Genomic DNA, 18410 nt, shown 5'->3' with positions numbered 1-18410 from the left:
CACCTCAGCTTAGCTCTGTCAACAGGCTTGGCTCGCAGCTTTATTGCTGGTAATTCACTGGCCCTCAGTGTTTTATGCCCTCTCTCTTTACAGCCTAAGCAGGCCAAATCCATTTAAATAAACACCAGTGCTGCAGAATGATGGCTGAGGTGTTTAAAAGCACTGATGCAGGACTAGCACATACACTGCATCACAGCTGGGGCCATTACGGCATTTCAAGCCAATATAGTGAACAAGTATTAGACCAGACACTGGAGATCTCACTGCAACCAAGAGCCTCTTAGAATTTATATACCATGCAGGCCATACAGTTGTAGTGTATAGGGCTGCACCATATTTAATGTATAGATGGTATAGATTGCGTACATGGCTCACACCAATCCTTCACGCAAGTTGTTTTGCTCAGAATTATTCCCTAAACTGCAGAATTAATTGCGAGATTTGTCGTGCTCGGATCAGGAGAGGAACTGACTTCGCAGCTATACGAAGAGAGCGCTCTGTGTGCGAGTGCGTGAGCAGCCATTACTCATACGTAAACTCATTACATTGGTCTAATGGCTCTGTCTCATGACTCGGCCTGTGCCTGCCTATATGGAAAGAACATTAGTGCAGCCCATGTACAGAATGGAACACAGTGTTGGAGTTCATTCATTCCTCTCTTATGGTATAGATCAGACAGATAATTAACTGCAGAGACATGAAGTCATTGTTCAGTTAGAGATATGGGCCCGGTCTAATAAGAGCTCTCACTATGGAGTGGCACGGAGAGATAGGGTCTGCTAATGTCTGTTGAATGACCTGCACTGTCTCTTTGCACTATACACTCTACCATATACCGCTCTACCTATACTTTAATATGACTGCGTATGGAGTAAACTTACCTCTCCTCTTAAGTGTCTGTTTTTCTCATTATACAGTTTCACTGGGTTGGTTTTTACATGAATCCCTCAAAGTAGAAATGATGTGCTCACCTTAAAATCGTTGTTGTGTATGTGTACAAGCGTGATGTAATTTGGAAATTGGAACATCTAGGGCACCAAAACAAAAAAAAAATACTTTTCAGTGAAGTAAGACACATTTATGCTCAACATTTAAAGCTGCCCTGTAGAGTTTTCTTGTAAACAAATCGTATTGACTGTTTCCCATCAAAACTCAGTGTGCCACTCTATGGGCGCTTTCACACCTTCCTTGTTTGGCCCAGACCACCGGACGCTTGAGTTTAGTCTGAACCAAAATAACAGGTGTGAAATGTCCTCCAAACCACGGTTCACTTTGTTTTCAGTGTGAAAACACTGTTTTGGATAGTTTGGACTTCCGTACCAATCACAGGAAGCTTTAAACAGAGGGAGAAGGAAACCAGGTGGAAGTGGCTCGCCAGATCGCTTCTGGTCTTCACCTCACACACATCATGTTTGAAGAATCATTATGTGAAGACGTTCATTTCGCTGGTTCACTATTGCAGTGGCAACAGAATTAACAAAAGAAATAAGTTAATTTATTTTCTCTATTCAAATGGAAAGACTTATTTTTTCTTTGCCCTTTCTTTAAAAAGAGGTCCGCAAATACAATTACTGCATAAACAACACGCCAACCTCAGATGCAAGCCTCATGCAGTTTACACTCCTGTTCACTAGCTTGAGTTTTCTTCTTCTCTTCCTTTATGGTTGCACTGCTGAACTTTGCACGTCACCACCAACAACTGTGGATTAGTTAATCAGCATGAAGGCCTGTGCTGTGTGCCAAGCAAAATATTGCTCTGTAGCGCTACTGATGAAAAACTGCAGATGGTGCCTTTAGATGCAGTTTTTATTAACATGAATACACTTTTTTAGAATAACCATATCAGACCAAAATGATTTTATTATATATCCGTAACATTATTTTATTATGTATCTTTAATATCATTTTATTATAAATATTCATCATGTCAATGTCAACTTTAATTATATAGCACATTTAAAACAATTGACCAAAGTGCTTTACAAAGTAAAAGGTACAACAAGTAAACAGCAATATGTAATATATCAAAACACCAATGATAAAAAATACTCGAAAAAAAAGGCCAAAGAGAAGAGATGTGTTTTTAACAATATATATTTATATATATATATATTTTAGTGAGATTTCATCGACAGTTTTGGTCTTTTTTAGGATAGTCAAAAATTACTCAACAGACAATATATAATAGGCCTACCCACATGCACAATATTTGAATATCAATTAATGTGTTTTTATTTAAACATAAATTATTATGATAAATTGTTAAAAATAACCATTTTGAATTAAATATGACACTCATAGACACGTCATATAATGTCATGCTTCATAACTCATCAGTTGTCTGGTTGATGCATGAAGTGATAGTGGTGATGGTGTGAGAAAAAGTCAAACTTATATAATCACGTTCTGCTTTAAATGGATATTCAGTTTTTTTAGGGGCTGAGCCAGTTTCCCTCATAAACATAATTTTATATCCCCTGTTCGGATTTAGTCTGGGGCTCCCACACAAGGCCGGCCTGTGCTTGGACCGAGCCCATAAATCCTGACCTTTAAGTCGCTGAATGGACCTCTGTAAAGGAACCAGGGGCCCCACTCTGCAGGGCCACAGAGGGAGGGCCCCCCCCCCCGAGTTACAGGAACTCCACAAGCAGTGCAGTAGGAAAACAACAGTGAAGTTTATCCTGTCATTCCGAAGAACTGCAGGGAATCCGTCATATTAGAGGACCAGAGAGGAGAGGCATCTCCATTTATTTATGTGTTATTTGGTATATGTACGCCTGCATGAAATCCACAGCTATTGCATGTCTCAGAGTGCATGGCTGCTGCATTTGATCTGTCCCTGTGGGATAGCATGCATGTGTGCGGGTATTAGTGGAATAGCTAATGCATTGTGTGTATACATGTCTGTGGGTCTGTGGGTGTGCTAGAATATTTATCAAAGGACAACCGGCATGGACTAAAAGCATCAACGTATGCAAAGGCTGCATACGTTCACACGCATGTTCTGCACTGTACTTATATTGGCCCCAAAGATTGCCACTCGTCGCTCCACGCTCGAGGCCGACACGAAAGACAGAGACGGGGCCAAGTGGAAGATTATTCAGAGTAGCACATACAGCAGTTCTCTGTGGGAGTCCAGAGTAAAGTGACAGCATCAGAGCAAACTGTGATGAAATGTTTGCATCACCCTATCTGATAGCCATCTCTATACTCAGTATCCTCTCCTCTCACATGTATGATTCATATAGATGCATAGAAGATTTCTTCAAAGCTCTCACATGTTTATGAGTCCGTGACATCTGACGCATTCATGTTTACGCTCCCAAGCCACATTTGACATTTTCTGGATATGATGAATCATTAATGATGACCTCAATAGGCTTTCACATCTTTGGCCCACAGATCAATAAAGTGGTTAGGGGAGTAGGTCAGCAGCTCTACAGAAGTGTCTGTCTGTGTGTGTGTGTGTGCATGTGTCTTTGAGCGCGCCTCTAAACAGTCACACCCAGCAAGTGACTGAGAAATGCCGGTGCTAATTGGCGGCCATGCGTGGCCCCGTCTCCGGCGCTGCGCTCCGGGACTGGCAGAATTGCGGCTGGTTTTCCAAGTTTTTTCCGAGCAATCCCTGCCTGCGAGGCTGTGGGAGTTCCATCCATTATTGATCATATCCAAGGATGAAAGCAGGAACGCACAGTGGGGACTGAGCATCTTTGGCCCCACACAGAAAAAAAAATAACACAGCCAACTCTGTGTGAAAAGAGACAAGGAAATATCTTTTTTAATTCACATTGAAACTCAGCCTGAGAACCAGGCCGACTGAAAAGCAAAAGTAAACACAGCAAATTTATGTGAAATTGAATAAAACGCGTCATATGCTGTGAATCGTTACTCACCCTGAACATTTACAGGCACAGTCGGCACAGAGCTTTTCGTACCCAGATGATGACATTGTATTATGCGCTGCTTTGCCAACCTTGGCATCGGCTGAGCTCAGTGCTGCTCAATGATTCAGCGGTGTACAATTGACCTCCACCTCACCTTGGCAATACTCTCCAACCAAATGGACGTTTGGCAGCCACAACACACACCAGATATACAAGCATGTGTGCACGCCAGTGATAACACACACACACACACCAATTTGCAGAAATATACAGATCCACACACACATACACACACACACACTCTTTGGGAAAGGTTACAATGCTGTTTGAAACAAAGGGGCAGATGGCTGACAATGATACAGTGCCAACACAGGCAAGGTGGTTAAAATCTGCATTTTTCATTCGAGCGTGGGCATGAATATGTCACTATACATTTCTCTGAGGTAGTTTTTAGTGAGGTAATGTTTGCCTAACATCAGTCGTAACTTCTCCTGCCAGAGTGCACCTCCGTGTTTGTTTTGGCCTGTTTGTGTGTCTCTCACGTCCCCGTGCCAGTTGTTGCTGTAATTTACTTTGAAATTTTATAACGAGCCGTAAACTCAACCACCGATGGCTTCGAATCATCGTTTAGGAAAATAAGAGCCAATTTCCACATCTGACACAGTCTTTGGGAAATCACAACACTCATAAAAACGCATGAAAGTGAGATTCTCTGTTCCATTGTAATATAACTACCTCGCTTCCAGATATGATTTGGGATCCAAACATCCTAACCCTCAGTCCTAAATGATATCCAAGAATTATTTGACTTAGCTTTCCAGTGCTGCAAACCACACTTATGTTGTTTTAATTTGAAAAGTGAATGAATAGTCAGCCGTGGGCCTTTACCCATAAGGCCATTTGCGATTGTGATCTGAGCAGATCATAAAACCCTGCAGCTTGTCATCTAACTGCTCAGTGTGGCTGCTCTATTACAAGCAATATTTAAACTGATCCATTATAAACAAATTGCACCAGTTGAATGCTTTAAAAGTACAGCAGCAGCAGCAGCAGCAATAACTATTGGGTTGTTATTATTCAGAGAGAACAGTGAGGCTGATATTAGTGAGATACAATTAAAAACTAACATTTTATTACATACATGCAGATTTGTTCTATGAATACCTGGTATAGACAATATGACTCCACCACTATATGAAATTTACTGTATAGAGGTCATTACTGAAAATAAATACACTTAATGGTAATTGCTGAAACCATCTAGTATCCAGTGTTGGACAGTCACTATGTACATTTACTCAAGTACTGTACTTAAGGACACATTTGAGGTACTTGAACTTTACATTAGTGTTGGCATTTATGGACGTTCTACTTCTACTCCACCACACCTCAGACAACAATATTGTACTTTTTTTAATTTGTGTGAGAGCTTTAGTCACTTTACAGATGACAGTGTAAACCACCATATGTCTGGATGTGTATCATCAGCTGAAGGATGAACTGTTCCTTTATGTGTTGAGAAATGTCTAAATCAATCCTTTAAAAGGCCTCTGAATTAGCTGGAAAACAGGTGCTGGTCTACGTCAGGGCAGCAACATTCACAGAATCACTTCCTTTTTGCCTCTGTCTTCAATATCATCTTAAATGAACATAGCGCCTCAAAATTCTCATCTCACTTTTCTATAGGTCTTCTTGACCATAGCCGTTAGGAATCATCCGATCATAAGAATCCTTTTCTCCGCTCACCCCAACCGGTCGAGGCAGATGAGTCTGAGTCTGCTCATTGTGGGAACTGTTGGGTTCCTCTATAGAATTTAAGGTCTTGGCATTATTGTGTTATGATTTGTTCCTTAACATTGAACTGAATTAATTATATTTTATTATAATTCATTCTTCTTTTTGCCATTGATTTATTTTTTGTGAAGCACTTTGTAACCTTGTTTAGATAAGTGCTATACAAAAAAGTTATTATTATTATTAATAATATAAAAGCACAACGTTTGTATCGTTGCTGTACTGCTTTATACTGAGCAGAATTACAGAGCTTTTATTTCGTGAACTTGGGTCTGAAGATTGTGTCCATTGTCCACAGACAACTGAAATAGTCGACATATGACAAACTTTAGTTAATTTAAATCATTCAGGAGTTATATATAGCTCTCCTGGCAGACAGATTATAAAACTAATTCTAACATTTATAGAAAAGCATGAAGTTGTAAATCTTTACAGGCTCAGCCATTAAGATAGACACAAAGATTTCTTACTTCACTCTGAGCCATAGACTCTTTTCCTAAAAACCTCTGTACACAAAGTGACAGTAGACTGTAAAACTGTTTGAGGAGGACTCACTAATGACAAGGAATAATTCTGAAGAAGATCTGGAGCATGAACACAGGACAAGCAGAACAGGCACTGCAGTAGTATAAAGAACAAAAAGTGAGCTCAACCTTGAACATTTTCAAAAACATCTACAGCTGTAAAATGCAACACACACAAGCAGTGTAATATCCAAAAACATCAGATAGAATAGTAAAAAATTGTACTGCTTTTACTTTTCATACTTTGAGTTGATAATACATAGTTTTACTTTAGAAGTGTTTTGGCTGCAGGACTTTTACTTGAAGTGGAGTCTTTTGAAAGTAGTGGAATTGGTACTTTTACTCAAGTAAAGGGTCTGAATACTTCTTCCACCACTGCCTGTATCAAAAAGGTGGTTTGATTTCATTAGAATCTATTGTAACACTAAAGTATTTCATTTTCTTCTCCTTTGCATGAATAAAGACTGTCCACTCCATGTCATTGGCAAATTCAGTGGCCTTCCACTCTAATCCATCCCAGGTCATTAGCCCTGTCTGCGGGGCTAATCATCATCTCCTCTGGCTCAAGTTAGCCCAAGAGAGAGCATCACCAGAATGAGACAGTTAAATATTCATGTCCCACCGCTGTGTAATATCCTCCTCAGTGATGTTTGAACCTTTTGACCCCGAGGTAATCAGCAGCAATCACACAGTCACGCTGAACAGTGATAAATTTGATCTGTAGATGGTTGATTCTGACGAGCGTTTGACACCGCTGAGCACCGGGCACCAGGCAACAGCTCAAACTAGGATCACCGCTCCCAGCACGCACACACGCACACACACACACACACACACACACACACACACACACACACACACACACACACACACACACACACACACACACACACACACACACACACACACACACCTGAGACATGCACGCAAAGGCATCGCTCCTGGTGACAGACAATTCATTTCACCCGCAGGCATGTAGGTATGACATCACGCGATTAATAATGGAGCAATTAATTATGACCTATTAGACTGATGAATTCGATTAGATAGGGAAGAGGAATGTAGCCATGTGATAATATTACACTAGGATACATTAATGACATCTTGGGGGGAGAGGTATGGGGGGGGTGTAGGATAGAATTTGCATGTGCCAGTTTGGAATGACGTACAGTCGTCTCTCTAATTATATCAATGATAAATGGTGTTATTGATAAGATAATGATTTCTTACCTCAACGTGGTAACATTCCTCTGTTTTAATGTGGTTACGCCGAAAACCTGTGGATTCTGAGACTTTGATGTTTTTGTAAGGTGACAGAAGACGTCGCCTTCTATGAAAGTGTCTTGTTGATGACACACTTAGCCTCATGGAAACCAGTGGTGCATTCAAGGTGTCTTTGGAGCAGCTGTATGAAAAGGGTTCGATGCATAAAGACATCAAGTGCATATGTATGCAGTCGTTTCAGTGCGCTGCGAATGAAAAGATGCCTGAGGAAACACAAGGATTAAACATAATAGCTCTAAACAAGCATAAAAGTGGATTTCTCTTGTGTGAGCACATTTGACCTTTTAGACATTAATCCTAAGACTTAATATGAAATGATTAGAATAGTTGTATACCTGGGAAGATAAAGCCAAACATGAGAGGCTGTCTCATCAAGCAGAGTGTTACTACAATCCACTGGCTTTTTTTTTTATTGTTTCCTGACCTGAACCTCATGGTAATCATGGGCGCACTCAAGTCCTATAGCTGAAGCAGCTGCATGGCAGGTTCGTAATAAGATAAACACATTACACGTCTTCAAATATGTATGCTGTTATTCCAGTGTGTGCTCACTGAGGAAACAAAGGAACTTGCGGTGATCGACTCGAGCACACTCAGCTACATTCCACTGACATCTAGTGTCAGATCCAGGAACTGAGATAACACACTGTGTCTGACCCTGTGCAGGTGCGTGTCTGTGCAACCCGCCCCGCCACCACCACCTCACCCACCAGCCCCCCGGACACACATACGTTATCCACTTCCCCATTCATCAGTGTAGCCTTATTGATCTGCTCGATATGACCTTGAATGATCAGACAAGTGGAAGCACCGCACCGGAATGAGACCCATCCATTCCCTCTGTCTGCTATCTGCTGCCGTAATGACTTGAGGGAAGACGGGGAGGCACAGGAGCCCAGTGAGATGAACCCTTGAACCAGTCAGCTCTGCAGTGGCCTTATGTCGTGGACAGCCTCCCCTCCAGGCACAGTCTGTTCCAGGGTGAAGACTGAGAAGTGGGTTAGTCTGTCTGAGACGCAAGAGATGAGACGTGAGCTGGGTAAAACTGTACATTAATTCAGATAGATAGATAGATAGATAGATAGATAGATAGATAGATAGATAGATAGATAGAGCAGGGTTATGTAAGTGGATTCGTTACCAGGATAGTCCCACATCTGCATATGGAATATAGTGCATTAAAATGATAATCAGTGGATGAATGATGAAATTCATCCTCTTGAGGGGAAAGATGAAGAGTAGCATTGCTTCAGGCTCTTATAGACGAGGGTCTTAGTGGGATGCGTTTCATCCTCTAACATGTAGAATCTAACAGGATATGTAAAACATTTCCCCCCGCAGCTGAAACATGACTAGAACAGTTAATAATGATGATTTGGCCTCAATTTCAAATCAGTTTAATGAAATCAGTGTGTAGTGTAAAAAATGTCAGTTTGTTCTTCTCCTTCATTTCCCCTTTGCAGTTAACACAGCTTTAAAGTTACTCTGCAGGGTAAGATCCGGAAAAATTTGGTCAGCCCATAAAACGTGTGCTGGAATAGTCACGACTGGCTCCATCTCAACAAACAACAACATTACAGGGTTGTTATGGAAATAATTTATATTTTTCATGATCAACAAATCCCACGAATAGAGGAGAAACTACATTATTTTCTGTGCAGCCAATTTGTGATAGATCTAAATCATCTTTACCATAAAGCTCAACTGTTGTCCGCACATCAAAAAGGGATTGATGTACCTGCTGACATGTTCCTTCCTTCCCGTGAACGCTGTATTTTATTTTGGATCAATCCCTCACACACCTCATTCCTGACACAAATACACACTCATGGTCCTAAACATGTATTAATACACGGATGAAAATAGTCCCCTGCGTTAGTGCGATTGCAGGAAATTACCTCCCCAAGCTGTTACAGAAAATTAGCAAGTCGTTTTATATAAAATTGTCAATGATGTGGTTATTGATTTCCGTCTGCAGTAGCAACAATTGCATTCGGGGCCACAGACAAGGAAGGTTAGTCAGAAAGTAGTAAGAGATGGTTTAACATATTGACTTTGGCCTTTTCATAGCATTTATTGACAATGAGGAAAAAATATCTGTAGCTTTGTGCTTCAAATGATGTCTGCACAATAGTCGGCTTGTATCAATAATAATTATCCTATATCACAATATATAATCTGTAGGCATTCTATCTGAATTATAACCGAATTATATATTTTAAACATTATACATTTTTGCTGATTCTGTACTTTTACTTTTCATGATGGCGTACTGAAGTAGAAAGTTTGAATAGATTTTCCACCAATTACAACAGAAAACAAATCAATCAGAGCCCCTGTCAAAATATTTTTCAATCGATGTACCTGTCTTGCGAAAGAACGGACAGATTTTGACAGCTTTATTTTTGCCATACAGCTTGTCTGCTCCATTTATCCACCGTCTGAAAGTCCAATTATAGTGAATACTGCACATGCACTGCTTACAATATTTTCAAAAACAGACGTCCTGACAAGCGGGTGAAGAGCATGAAGCCCAAAATGAGAATACATTTAAAAAGGTATTTTGAGTTTTATGGCCCATATTGAACAATAACGAGCAGAACGGTCATGCAAGCGTACTGCATCGCATTCACACACACACACACACACACACACGCTCACTCCTGTGCCTCTTCATCATAGGATGTGACACCTGACGGCCCATTAGTTCCCAAAGTGCTATTCTATTCTATGAATTCCTCTCCTTATAGAATATTTAGACTCTGTGTGTTTCACTCCACTTGTCAACATGGGATGCATTATTCATGTTACTGTGCCATTATCTGACGCTCTGCGTGATGTAACGCAGCCATTCCCGGGCCCCGCACCCACAAACACATTCAGTGACCTTCTGAACTGTGCACTGCCATCACCCTGCCTGCAGCGCTGCAGCAACTCCGCTTCATATAATAGACCGGGGAGGAGGACATTTGTGCTTTACTGAGGCTTTATTGTGCAATTAAAATGTGGGCTTACTTGAGTGCATCTATAAATGTGTGCCTGCAATACCTGCTTTTAAGAAAGAGATGGAGAGTGAGACTGAATTGAACCGGCTTTTAATTATGCAATTAAAAAGGTATGCCTGTATTTAAGATTAAGAGTGATGTATCCTGACTGTACGAAATGAATTTCGGGGAGATATGACACGAGGGAGAAAAGAGAGGGAATTTGAGTTAACAGGCCTGCAGTGCAATTAAAAGATAAGTCGACGCCTGGTTTCATTTGAGATAGAATTAGAGAACGATTTAGAGTTTTAGCCGGCCTCTCTAAAATCCATACGGTATGCTTGTGTTTGAGATAGAGAGAAGAAAAGGCAAATAGTAAGTTTTAACAAGCTGCAAAGAAAAGGTAAGCTTCCAAAACATGGGTTTAAAATGGGGAGAGACAAAAGAGGAAGTGGCACAGAGTAAAGGCTGATTCATGCTTCTGCGTCGAGGATACGGCGTAGATGCGTACGTAGCCTACGCACGGGGCCAATGATTCATAGTTGTGCGTAGGTATGTGTGAGTAACGCTGCAGTTACAACGTGGAAACGCTAGTAGCGGTAGAGTTTCGATGCTGGTGTTGAGTGTCTCCCGGTTTCTGGTCCCCTTATTTACAAATTTTCTGGCGTCTCTTCTGAACAAAGGCGAGTGTTATAAATTGGATCGTGTTGGAGTCGGAGCTGATAGATGTTGAAGAGCAATTACTTTTTCTAATAGAACTGCAACAAAGGAAAGAAAGGCGTCGTCCTTGTTCGTTCCTTCAACTTCAAAATCGGCACGAGTTTACCGGAGATGCGATGCTACCAAGTGGACCAATCACAGCTCTTGCAGCCTGCGTCGCCTTGATGCGTAGTTACAGGTGCACGTCAGGGTACGGCATAGGGCTCTGCGTAGGCTACACATCTATGCGTAGGCTACAGATGTGCTTCGAAGCAGAAGCATGAATTGAGCTTTAATGAATATAAAGGTCTCAGCTTTCTTGCTGAGGGTTACATGAGCAGATTGATACCACTCCTGTGTTTCTATTTAAAATCGGTAGCTGGCACCAGCAGTCTGCTAGCTTAATTTAGCTAGTTTAGCATAGTTTAGCATAATCCATAAATCCAGAAGAGGATATCATAGGTGGTTTTGAGTCGGATTTGAATGTGTGGGCTTGCTGACACTTGGATGACACCACAGGAGCAGTATGGAGGCATTTTCTGTTTTTTTCTGAGGTTTTTTCATGTTTGAAGAATTGGTCACCATTTACTGCAATTGTATTGGATTTGGCTGCAATGCTGTTTACCCCCTTGAAACTCCTAGTGTTTTGTGGACTCAAACACTTCACCCACCCCTCCATCGGCATTGTGGTGACTAGATAATGAGTGAATATTCATTTTGGTGTAAACTATCTACATTTAACATAAATATCCGTAAAGCAGTCACATGTAAAGTTTAAGAGCAAACCCCCACCTCCATCCCAGGCACATCATAAACACGCATATAGAGGGTTCTGACCATGATGTCATTTTAAATCTTCTGTAGCCAATCATAGAGTTCAAGGTGGTGCTCACACAATTGCCGTCGCTGTGGACTAATGTGATCAGCTGTTCCTGGGGGCGCCCTCTCAGCTTGGGGCCCCAGGCAGTTGCCGGTTTTGCCTACCCTATTGACTGGCAGCCTACAGAGCACCCTGACTGGACTAATAAAAAATGTCTTCGATTGCATGCTGGAACAGTCGCCACTATCCCTGCCACCCTGAGATTAAAGAGGTGGTGAAAATAAAAGAGGTCTGCCAGACATCAAACCTAAATATTGGCTTTGGAAAATAATTTATCCTTTTTATTTGCAGAGCCAATAAATGAAAGGCTTTTCACCACTAATTACCATGATGGCTCGGATGCTCCACACTATTGACAGTGGCTTTATGGGCTGCTGTGGGTTGATGCAAAGGCTATTTTTAAGATACCAAACCAGCACAATGCATAATTTATTACACCAAAGGATAACCCTCCCAAGCCGGTGAATAAAGAAAGCAATAAGGGCAACAAGGCATACAGCTGAAATGACTGATAATGCTTTACAACAGCTTCCAAATAGAGTAGATGGGGGGAAAAAATCCTGTTTGCACATCATCTTAAAGGGAGGTGTAATTATCTCTCAGCCAATCAACACCTAGCAGTCACTTCCTGTGTCTGACCTTGCTGGACTCGTCACCATGGAAATGTTTCTCTCTCTGATATAGCACAGCCTGGTCACACAATAACCTGTGTGTGTGTCTGTGTGTGTAGAGATGTGCGACAAACAATACCAGTATTCCATGTTTTTGTCTCACCAGGGCACCTTGGAAACAGTCCTGCCTTTTATGGCTGACCATACTGTTTCCAAATACCAAATATGCAGGAGTGATGAGCCACCAGCCCCATGTGCACACACGCTCAAAACCCACATACACACACATACACACACACTCTGCCTGTGTTCTTTTCACACACAGATTTGGATAAAAATGTGAAAATGACAGTATTTGTTTTCTTTTCGTTTGGGATCTGTTATGACAGTCTGCATAAATAATGCATCTTCAGAAAAATGCTGAAATATTTACCGAACACATATTGGCAGAATCTGACTGTATTGTGACTCTGTGTGTGTGTGTGTGAGAATGTGTGAACGTGCGCGTGAAGTTGTCTCTTTAAACATTATTTCACTTACAGACTATGCCTTGAAGTGAGCCTGCATTTAATGAGCGCTACCACTTACAGAGGCAGAAATACTTTTTCCGTTTGTGTTCCCGGAGGCATTATCAGTCATTGACAGCTGGTTGAATGCAGCGCTCAATTTAAGTAGACCATCCTGTCAGATTGGCATTTGATGGACAGTTTAGAGACTCTGGAGTTGTACTAAAAACTTACCTTACAATATTTATCTCACTGTTGGTAAAAAGTTAAAAGGACTCATCGACGAAACTGAAGGACAGTTAACGTCTGTCTATTTTCATCTTCCGAATGATATATACAATATATATAATATTCCTTAAGAATTATCTACTTAATTTATAAGATTCAATACCAAGGCTGTACCAATAATAAAGAACAATCTAAACTGAAAAAAGCCAAAATATGAGAAAACAATAAAACAAAAAACAAGGTACAGATAAAGTAGCTTGGTAAAGAAACATGAAAACCAGAGAGTAAAATGAGTCCCAAAACTGAATCTTGTGGGACCCCACATCTAATCTGTGCTGATGATGATTTATATGTTGACTTAAATAGGCTATATGTAAGTTTTAACACCTGTTTACTTACCAGTCTAGTAAAATCAATATAGGTTCAGCATCAAAACTTACCAACAGCTCTCTCCATCTGTATAAAAGCTATGCTAACACTTGTCTTCACTTTCCCATAGTGCGTCACTGCAATGTCCAGTCGGCCCTTTTCATGTGTCTTAAAACATCTCTACATACTTACAAGTCATATAAATGTCTGTGTTATAATTTAGGATAATTAATTCAAAAGTCTGTGATGGACCGACAACCTGTGCAGGGTGTACCTTGCCTCTCGCCCCAATGTCAGCTGGGATTGGCTCCAGTTCTTAATAGGATAAGCGGTATAGATAATGGATGGACGGAGGGATGAACATAATTAACAGGCCATAATGAGTTGTAATATTTTCAACCCACACAACGTACATGGGACACAGGTTCAAGATGAGGTCACCTAGAAAAGATGGCGGGCAGTTTAGAAACAGCTCATCCCAGATGAATAACTAACAACAGTGCTAGACGTAGACCATTAAAAGGGAATTAGTTTTCTCTCCACTGTTGCCAAGAGTCTGCTCAGTTAGGGAACTGTTGGTTTCTCTCAGTAATATTGCAGGGTCTTAACTTTAATATGAAAAGAGCCTTAACATATTGTATTTTGAGATGTGATGCTCTACAATAAGGGTTTAATCATGCTTTCACACTAAAATTTATTTTAGGAAGATAGTGAATTCATATTACCAATTAGAGTGGCTAATATAATCAACTGATGTTCATAGCACCACTTATATAGACGCTTTTCATTATGTGTTTTCAATTATATTGCTGCACAGTGGATGTAAAAACTTTGGCAAATATGATAATCAAATGCAGTTGAATGCAATTGTATGGGAGGTCATTATAATGAGACACTTCCTCAAATTAATGACGTACAACTCAAAATGGCTTTCTAACTCAAGATAATGACTTACTATGTCAAAGAAATATGAATATCATATAATATATGTCAAAAAGATTATGATCTGAACTGCGATCATCAAACAACACCTGTATCCCCACTGTTTTATTAAATGTTTGCTGTGTAGAATTTAGTGACATCTAGTGGTAAAGTTGCATGTTGCAGCTGAACACCCCTCACCTCACCCTCCCCTTCCCAACATGAAAGAGAACCTGCTCTAGCCTTCAGTTGAAATAAATGTTTAGAAAACATGGCGGCCTCCGTAGAGAGGACCTGCTCACGATATAAATGGGAATGTAAAGAGCCCATTCTAGTAACCGCTCCCTTCACTGGTTACCAGTGGCTGCCCTTATCCGATTCAAGACACTAGTACTTGTGTACCGCGTGCTGTGAATGGATCAGGCCCAGCCTACATCCAGGGCATGGTTAAACCTTACACCCCAGCCCGTCCACTCCGCTCTGTATCGGCCAATCAGCTTGGTGGAACGAGCTCCCCATTGACATCAAGACAGCAGAAAGTCCACACATCTTCTGCCGCAGGCTAAAAACACATCTATTCCAACTACACCTTGGTTAAGAAGCTGATGGTCTAAAAACCATTACCACATTTGTTTATGTATGGAGTTTAGTTGCACTTATATGTTGCACTTACATGTAGCACTTTGTAGTTTGGCTTTTTTTAAGCTAATTTACTTACATGATTTTTGTTGTTCTGGGTTTGTACCCTCATGGTTGAATGCACTTATTGTAAGTCGCTTTGGATAAAAGCGTCACATAAATGATATTTAACGTAATGTGATAAAGAAAACAGCAAAAACATCACTAGGATTATTTTATATTCAATTCTGCCAATAGATCCCTTTCACCCAAATCTTACACACTAGACCTTTAATAGTAGTGAATAGCAACCTGAAGTCAGTTGGTTAGAAAGTAGAAACGTTCACTTGAGCTGAATGGATGAAACGCATTGAATCATCTCTGGATTCATCTGATAGAGACAGATGTCATGTATCATCGACAGTTGAGGGGTTGCTGTAGTGTTCTTTTTTTGCCCACCTCGCACACGCATGCTCAGTCTTTCCCGTCCACCGATTCACATCAGCAGCGGCAGCGGCAGCAGCTTTGGACATCCACCGGTCCGTCAGCACATGGATCCCCAGTGAGGAGAGCGAGCCACTGGGGCCAGGAGGGTAAGACTGACTGCGTCTCTGGTTGTGAAGTCGGGTAGAGTGACGAGGGGAAGCTGCAGCTGAGCGCAAAACAAACAGGGCAAAAAAGACAGAAGAGAAAGTGTAGCGCTGTAGATCAAGTGCGACGGAGGAAAAGTGTGAGAGGCTGAATGGCCGCGATGACTCACAGCGCTGGTGGTTAGTTTACATGTCGGGGCTCCGCTGAAATTAAGCACCATGTGTTTTTCCTCTCTCCGTTTTAAAAAAAGGATTTGATTTCAAATCTGACGTTTTTCTGCGTCGGTTTGTGAAACGGGAAAAAGCAAATCTCGCTTACGTGCGTGGTAGTAAATAAACCCTGTTGCATTCTCGATTTCGTTCAAGTTCCTATAAGACAAATTAATGATACAGCTTATAAAATACTACACAACTGACCCGCAGTCGATCTGGACTCTGTGAGTCTGGAGGAAAGTTGAAGTGACTGTATCAGCACCACGGACAGCGGTCTGGTCAAATGGTGCTCAGCATGAATTGATTATAGATTAGGATCAAACTGTTTTATCATAATTGCAATCAAAAGTCGATAATACAATTACAATCATGAAAAAAAAAAAAACACCAGTTGGACCAATGAGTCATATTTTCATTGTAATACATCACAGATAATGTGACTCACCAGGCAGTGCTCCATATACTTTTTTTCTTTGTCATGAATCACAATTGGACTCAAACGGCAGTGAAACAAATTAAAATACCATTTGAAAACATGCTGAAGTACACAGCAGTATCATAACCAAAAACATCAAACATAAAAGTGAATTTGATACAATGATAACGTAATTTGATTCGTCTTTTCCTTTTTTAAATTATGCTTTTTTATCGTTTCCATGAGAAATACAGCAACCTCAACCATAGCAATTAGGGAAATGTTAAAAACACAAAGAAAAAATTAAGGGTTTTCACAATACTGGAAGATTAAGAATTTCATACGGAACAAACATGAAAACTAAATAATATATATACATACACGTGTATAAAAAGAGTTTGTAAATTTACACAACACAGCAAAACATCTGTGTGATGCCGCTCTAGTACAAAATAGAGACAATCTGTGTAGTTACAACAGGTTTAAAGAGGAAGTTCACCCAAAAATGAAAATTCACTCATATCCACTCACCACTATGCCGCTGGAGAGGTGGGTGAAGTGTTTGAGTCCACAAAACACTGTTGGAGTTTCAGGGGTAAACAGTGTTGCAGCCAAAGTGACCCATTCTTCAGAAATGTTCAATTAATTACCACTGTGTCATTCAAAATAATCTTCAGGGTTGTGTTTACTTGCAGTGTCGTCCATTCACAGCTTCATTACTGGGAGTCCCTCGTTTGGTCCGCTGTGTAAACAGAGAATCCGGCTACTTCGATCGCCGCGTCCGGGATCTTGTTGCTTTGCCAGGTGTCTGTGATGATAGTCTCAAAATGAAGCGTTATTCTCGATCGCAACCATCTTGTTTGTAAGAGACCGGGAGTTGGTCGAGGAACAGACTTAGGAGTGTTGATCTGTACGGGTTAGCCTTTAGCCTAGCACATAGCCTGGCTGGCTTTCCCCGCTTCTTGTTCCTCTCCCTCTGCCGCCTGCGTCGTGTCGCTGGTGGGATTGTAATGGTGTTGGTACCTGGGGTACATAGGATCTCCAGGGGGTAAAAGATGGGTTAGGGTGTATTTAGTACTCCCCATCACTGGCGTCTTTACATGGAAATTGTGGAAGTTATGAACTTTCCTTCCAAACTTTCCCATTAATTGAGTTTCAGATCTAAATCAAACATCAGCCAATTTTCTTTGGCTTGTCATGAATGCAAAAGCACAAATTTATTTGGAATTAATATGTCATAATAAATTAGAAATAGTCCACATGGTGTATTCATCTCATTCGAGTCATCTTGCTCTTTTCATTGGCACAAGAACTTTCTTGACTTTTTGTTTTTATACATCCCTACGATATTGAGTAACAATTTTAAATCCCATGAATTAAAGAAAAGGTTGTTTATTGAACAGGTTGGTGTCAACTGGTCCTGTCAGGTTCACGATTCAGGATTGTGTTTCAAACTGCAGTCAGTTTAAACTTACCTCTATGGTACAAACTGAGATCAGGCATGTGTGGCCGCTTAGAGAAACCATTTGAAGGTGAGGAATGAAACAAATCAATCAAAGCACCGCGGGCGAATAACAACAGAGGGGACGTGTGTGCATATGAGGACGAATAGAGCGAGCGCACACTTGCATATGTGTGATTCATCCGTAGAGGCACCTCAGGGCCACGGTAGCCGTCAATCGTTCACATGCAGCAACAACAACGGGTGCGACCTGGCGACACGGGCCAAGATTTATGACGGGTCTCTGAAGGGAGGGGAGGCTTTTATTGAGGGAAATCCATATTCAGCAGATAAACAGTGTTTGTGTTATATAGTAACGGCCATACAGCTGACATACATATCAATCTCTTCAAGACTCTGAATATCTGTGTATATGTATGTATGTATGT

At 40.9% G+C, this 18410-nt stretch overlaps 1 protein-coding gene across 3 annotated transcripts in view; it reads left to right on the top strand.

The window, feature by feature from the left end:
- nrsn1l (neurensin 1-like) overlaps positions 1–18410 on the top strand; it is a 110450-nt gene that overhangs the window by 87346 nt on the left and 4694 nt on the right. Inside the window, exon 1 of one of the 3 annotated variants that reach the window (XM_047344212.1) lies at positions 15423–15895. The exons of the other annotated variants lie outside the window; for them this stretch is intronic. Within the exon in view, the coding sequence (XP_047200168.1) occupies positions 15712–15895 (184 nt within the window). The 5' untranslated portion in view covers positions 15423–15711. Of the gene's footprint in view, positions 1–15422; positions 15896–18410 lie in introns of those variants that run through there. 3 annotated transcript variants of the gene reach the window in all.

This window comes from Hippoglossus stenolepis, chromosome 17, assembly GCF_022539355.2.
Source record: "Hippoglossus stenolepis isolate QCI-W04-F060 chromosome 17, HSTE1.2, whole genome shotgun sequence".
NCBI classification, from domain to species: Eukaryota; Metazoa; Chordata; class Actinopteri; order Pleuronectiformes; family Pleuronectidae; genus Hippoglossus; species Hippoglossus stenolepis.
This window is presented reverse-complemented; position numbering and strand designations above follow the sequence as displayed.